At 42.4% G+C, this 6,532-nt stretch overlaps 1 protein-coding gene across 1 annotated transcript; it reads left to right on the top strand.

Moving 5' to 3' along the window:
• Positions 1-5,193: 5,193 nt before the first annotated feature.
• Positions 5,194-6,186, top strand: LOC142175869 (uncharacterized). Its single transcript, XM_075242874.1, has one exon. It carries the CDS (start codon positions 5,194-5,196, stop codon positions 6,184-6,186), a length of 993 nt encoding a protein of 330 aa, XP_075098975.1.
• The last annotated feature ends 346 nt before the right edge of the window (positions 6,187-6,532 follow it).

The raw sequence follows: 6,532 nt of genomic DNA on the forward strand, positions 1-6,532 counted from the left end.
CATAAAGCAATATACAATCCTTTTCTATCTTTGATATTTAGTCATATTGTTCTTCTACTAATCACCCTCCATTCAATTTGAACGTGATAAAACTTGAAGGCTTAGGCTAACTAATTCATTCTGTTTGCATTTATTTCTTTTACAGCTAATTTTGATATTCATTTACTTATTTTTTTTAATTTGTACCAAGTTATACCACGCATCTCTAGAACTAAGTATAAATTCAATTGCTATCCGTTTTTCGGGTAAACAGTTTGGCGCCCACCGTGGGGCTAATGGTAATAGTGGTTATTTGATACAAATCTTTATAAAACACACTATTTTACACTTGCTCTTGAAAGTATCTTTGATTTCAAGCTAAAAATGACGAACTCTCAATTAATGGCCCTACCTATCGACAACGAATCTGGTCATCAAGGTGAGAATAACAACGTGACGCCCGGGGATGAAAGGCCACCCGCTGACCTCATTGGGACTCGGGCCGTGGATCCAATTGACATTAATTCGCATGTGTCCATTGAAGCCAACCAACATTCCGGCCCCGAAAACAGCATTTATAGTGGAACTCGATCTGTAGTTCGAAATACCTAAAATATTGGAGAAGACGGGATCAACGTGCGTATGATTTTTGAAATGTTGCAAGCTCAACAGGTAGCGATATCTCAGCTGCAGAGCCAAACCCAGGCACCGAGCAGGCCTGGGCCCGGTCCACCCCAAGAAGTCACCCACAGAACGGGGCCAGCTGTAGTAAGGTCAAATGAACAAGAATCATAGACTAACCCCGAAATTATAAAGATGCTCGAGGAACTGACAAAACGGATAGAGTCAGGAGAAAAGAGGATTAAAGCAAACGACAACAAAGTAGAAATTTATAACTCTAGGGTTGATCAGATCTCGGGAGCACCATCAATATTGAAAGGTTTGAATTCCAAAAAGTTCATACAAAAGCCTTTCCCCTCGAGCACAGCTCCCAAACCAATCCCCAAGAAGTTCCGCGTGCCCGAGATTCCTAAATATAATGGAACGACTCACCCCAACGAACATGTCACCTCTTACACGTGTGCTATTAGAGGGAACGATCTAGAGGACGACGAGATCAAATCCGTATTATTAAAGAAATTCGGAAAAACTCTGTCAAAAGGAGCAATGATTTGGTATCATAATTTACCACCTAACATTATCGATTCTTTTGCCATGCTTGCAGATTCTTTTGTAAAAGAACACGCCAGAGCAATAAAGGTCGAAACCAGGAAGTCGTACCTTTTCAAGGTAAGGCAAAAAGAAAATTAGATTCTAAGAGAGTTTGTATCTCGTTTCCAAATGGAACGAATGAAACTACCACTGGTCACGGACGATTGGGCCGTTCAAGCTTTTACCTAAGGACTAAACGAATGAAGCTTAGTGGCTTCACAACAGTTGAAGCAGAAATTGATTGAGTACCCGGCTGTTACTTGGGCCGATGTACATAATCGATATCAATCGAAGATTAGAGTCGAAAACGACCAGTTGGGGGCCCCTTCTGGATCCGTTACCAAAAGGGACATCGACCGAGAATCAAGGTTGAACATGGACCGATACCAACCGTATAATATAGATCGTAGGGGCAGCAGACCAGGTCACAATTCCGTACTAGGTAAAAGGAGAAGTGATCGAGGCCAAGGGTCTCGAGGGCTGATGAGCAAGAATGGTTTCGACAGGCATATCGGACATAACGAAGCACTACGATTGTCAGAGTATAACTTCAACATTGATGCATTAGCCATCGTATCGGCTATGGGATGCATCAAATATACTAAATGGCCTCGACCTATGCAGACCGGCCCAGCCCAGAGAAATCTCAATCAAATGTGTAAGTATCATGGAACCCATGGCCACAGAACGGAAGATTGCAGGCAGTTGAGAGAAGAAATAGCCCGGTTATTCAATGAAGGTCACCTTCGAGAGATTTTAAGTGATCGGGCCAAGAATCACTTAAAAAACAAAGAGTTCAATAGACAAAATGATCAAGAAGAGCCATGATAGTAGGCTATATTTATGCAATTTAGACACTATTTATACTCTAATTTAGCCGCACTTTATTGATATTTGAATGCTAAAAGATAACAAAATACTCTAATTAAGAATTTTATGCTTTGCAGGGGCCACTCCGAGCTAGGAGGAAGCTAAAGAGTGTTTTGGAGTCAATATGGAGTGTGGAAGGCCAATCGAAGGTTAGCCCAGTCGAAAAGGAGCGAGAAAAGCAAGCGGGGAGGTCCCCTCCAGGTGCGCGGCCGCAGAGTTGACCGCGAATTGGACCCCGCACTGGAAGCAAAACACTGGCTGAAATCCGTGGCCGGATCCGCGGTCGAATCCACGGCCGCGGACGGGCGGACGGAGGCCAACAACTCAGGGGCAATTACGAATTTCCAAGGCGATTAACCTAAACCTATATGAAGCCTAATTCGCCCAGAAGAGAAAAAAGGGCTGTTTGTAGGAGATTTAGGAGGCAAGAACAATAGAGAGAAGACGGAGAATTTCCTAAGAGTTTTCATCTTCTTCTTCTTACTTCCATTGTTGACTATGAATTGTTATAGTGAATTTTTATCTATTAGTATGAGTAGCTAAACCCATCATCTAGGGTTGATGGAACCAATTGTTGGATAAAGTTTTGACTATGTTTAGATATAATTGAGCCGTTCTTATTCTATGATTGTTCAACTATGTGTTGTGTTGTGATTAATTGAAAGGGCCCTTGATTAATCGTGTCTAGTTACCTTGTGTTACTTGAGAAAGAACACTTGGTTAGATTGTTGTTGAACAACACCACTTTTGAGTAAGTTAAGAGATTAATTACTTGAATTTAAAAGCGGGGTTAGAGATAATGAAGATTTGGTGGGGTAATTCTGATTTGCATAAATTGTTAACTAGAGTAGTTTGAGAGAATGATTCTAGTAAATTATCATAATTGATCGAGAGATAATTACGGTATCCCGAAACTCATAATCCTCATAGAGTATTACAACGAGATTATAGCTAACGTGTCAGGAATTAGTCCGGCAATTGGGGAAATCAATAGCCTTAGATCCTTTTACCTTTGAATTCAACCTTATTCTTGATAATTGCTAATTTTGTTGTCATTTTTCATTAGATAAATAAATTCCACTTATGCTCTATTAAAAATCTTGGATACAGAAATTGTCCTAGCTTATCATTAGCATTGTTAAAAGTTATAGTAAATAGGTTAGTTCCCTGTGGGATTCGACTCCGGACTTGAACCGGATTATATTTGCAGTAACCGCTAAGTCCTTTTTACAAGGCATAGTTGGGCGTGATCAAATTTTGGCGTCGTAGCCGGGGAACCATGTTTGAACCCTTCTGTGACTCAGGTGTATGCCTAGAAGCTCTTTGAGGACTGGTGAACTTTTTGAAGGACTCTCAGACCCCGAGAAAGCATTCAAGGCATTGAATCGGTCCAACAATAAGAACAAACAGTTAAAACAAAAGGACCAACTCAAAAGTGAAATGGACAACGTGGATGACGTCAACGTAAACAATCGGAATGATCATGTTGACCCAAACAATGGAGTGGTGGCACCTCTTGTGCCGGAAGCTGCTCTTTATGATTGGGCACAACCAACTGCTGATAAGCTGGCCACCGCCATTGCTGTTCCTCAGATACAAGTGCAAACATTCCAAATTATCAACAACATGTTGCACCTGTTGCAGAATAAGAGACTGTTCTCCGGGTCATACATCGAAGACCCACAACAACATCTAAAGAACTTCCTATCAATTTGTGTGACTCAAAGACAGCCGAATGTGACTCCTGAAGCAATTAAGCTATTACTGTTCCTATTTTTAGTGACTAGAGAGGCTCAAACTTGGCTGAATTCGCTCCCAATAAACTCCATTGCTACTTAGGAAGACTTAATCAAGCAGTTCTTAAACAAGTTTTATCCTCCCTACAAGACTGCAAGGCAAATTGATGAGATATTTCAGTTCAGGAAGAAACCGACTGAGACCTTGCAAGAAACCTGGGAGAGGTTTAAGGGTATGCTAGTGAAGTGTCCACACCATGATATTCCAGATCAGATGCTGGGACAGAGATTTTACATGGGTTTGGCAGACAGTTTGAAAGCCAATGTAGATGCTTCAGCTGGGGGTGCATTTTTGAGCAAAACGTTCACAGAGTGCAAGATTCTTCTCGACAAGATGGCTCAAAATTCAGGCTGGATGACTAGAGGTATGACACTTACACCAATAGTGAATTCTGTTGCTCTTGACCCAAACAATTCCAATGCAGAGAATATATCCACTCTCATGACCCAGATGAGCTTACTGACAAAGAAAATTGATGAGATGGGTACAAAGCAAGTGCACATTGTTGATACAACAAATGGAGGCTTGTGCACTCCTTGCATATACCAGTCATATGTGTGCTCGTGGAGTGGAGAGAATGACAACCAGGGCTTCAGAGAGGACATGAATTATATCAACAATTTTGGAGGTCAGAGGCAAGGTGGACAACAATGGGGACCAGCACCAAACTAGCAGTACAGACCAAACCAGCCACAACATAACCGCAATCCAGGAAGCACACGACCACAAGGCCAAGTCGTGCCTTATCAAAGGCAACATGGCTATAATCAGCAGCACCAACAACAGTTGGCCTACCGACCACCTCATCAACAGCAGGAGAACAACATGATAGAAATTAGGGGCATGCTGCAACAACTCATTAGGACAAATGGTAAGATACAAGAAAAGTTAGCAGCATATGATTCGGCAATCAAAGGCATTGAAACTCAATTGGGACAACCGTCTATGGCCTTGAACAATTGCCCACAAGAAACATTGCATGCAGATACAAATATTAACCCAAAGGAACAGAACCCAAATCAGCTAATGGCAGTGAGTCTCAGGAATGGACGAGATTTAGATAGAGAGCAAGAAGTTGCTCAATCTAGGAGAGAGACTACGCCAAATACTCCAGTTACATTAGAGACAGATGAGTCAGCAGAGCTCACCGAGGTTATAATTAAACAAGCACAGGTTGACAAGGGTAAGGAGAATGAAGGTGAATAATTCTCAGAACAAGTGGTAGAAAAAGCTTCCAACAAAGAAAAGACACCAAGCAGTGGGCAGAGGTTGACTCTTGCACCATTCCCTCAGAGATTGGCAAAGAAAAAGAAAGTTGATCAATACAAAAAATTCATGGAAATGCTTCGACAAATTCAATTGAATATTCCACTAATGGATGCTTTGAGAGAAATGCCAGGGTATGCAAAAATTATGAAGGATCTGATGTCGCAAAAATTTGACTTCCAGGACCTATCCACTGTAACTCCGACGCAGACCTGCAGCGCAGTAGTGACAAGACCTATGGCTCAAAAAGTGTCTGATCCAGGTAGTTTCACTATCCCATGCACCATTGGGAGTTATACTTTTGCTAAAGCATTGTGTGACTTGGGGGCCAGTGTAAACTTGATGCCCTTGGCAATCTATACAAAACTGGGCACTGGCAGAGCTAAACCAACCTCAATGTTATTGCAACTGGCTGATCGCACAGTCAAAAGACCGACAGGAATTCTTGATGATGTGCTTGTTCAAGTGGAGAAGTTTGTATTCCCTGCAGACTTCGTTATTCTTGACTGTCAAGTGGATGAAGAGATACCCATCATTCTGGGAAGGCCGTTCTTAGCCACTGGGAGAGCATTGATTGATTGTGAGACTCAAGAGTTGAAAATGAGGTTGAACAATGAAGAAATAATATTCAACGTTCAACAATCCATGAGGAGACCCAGCGAATTTGCAAATTGCTCGCTAGTGGAGGCCGTGGATGTGATACTGCAAGAGGATGATGAGACCCTTAATGTCAAGGATCCGCTAGAAGCCTGTTTGATGAATTTGGAAGAGATGGATGGTGAAGGGCTGGCGGAGTGGGTCATGGCTCTCGATGGTCAAGGGTTCTGGAAAAGGGAACCTCAGTTCGAGCCCCTATGCTTAGAAGAAAGAGCAACACCACCTGCAAAACCATCAATAGAGGAGCCACCACAGTTGGACCTGAAACCGCTTCCAGCTCACCTCAAGTACGTTTTCTTAGGGCCTAATTCTATTTTGCATGTTATTATATCATCTGGTTTGCTAGCTGTGCAGGCAGAGCAACTCTTGCAGGTGTTACAAGAATGTAAGACTGCCATTAGTTAGACCATGGCATACATAAAGGGTATCAGCCCAGCCTTTTGTATGCACAAGATTCTCTTGGAAAAGGGGAACAAACCTTCCAGAGAGCATCAACGACGACTGAACCCGAATATGAAAGAGGTGGTGAAAAAGGAAGTGATCAAGTGGCTGGATGCGGGTATCATCTTCCCCATTTCTGACAGCAACTAGGTCAGCCCTGTTTAGTGTGTGCCGAAAAAGGGAGGAATGGCGGTCGTAAAAAATGAGAATAATGAGTTGTTGTCGACTCGTACAGTCACGGGGTGACAGATTTGCATGGACGATCGGAAATTGAACACAGCCACCCGAAAGGACTATTTCCCCTTGCCTT

This window comes from Nicotiana tabacum, chromosome 22, assembly GCF_000715075.1.
Source record: "Nicotiana tabacum cultivar K326 chromosome 22, ASM71507v2, whole genome shotgun sequence".
Lineage (NCBI taxonomy): Eukaryota > Viridiplantae > Streptophyta > Magnoliopsida > Solanales > Solanaceae > Nicotiana > Nicotiana tabacum.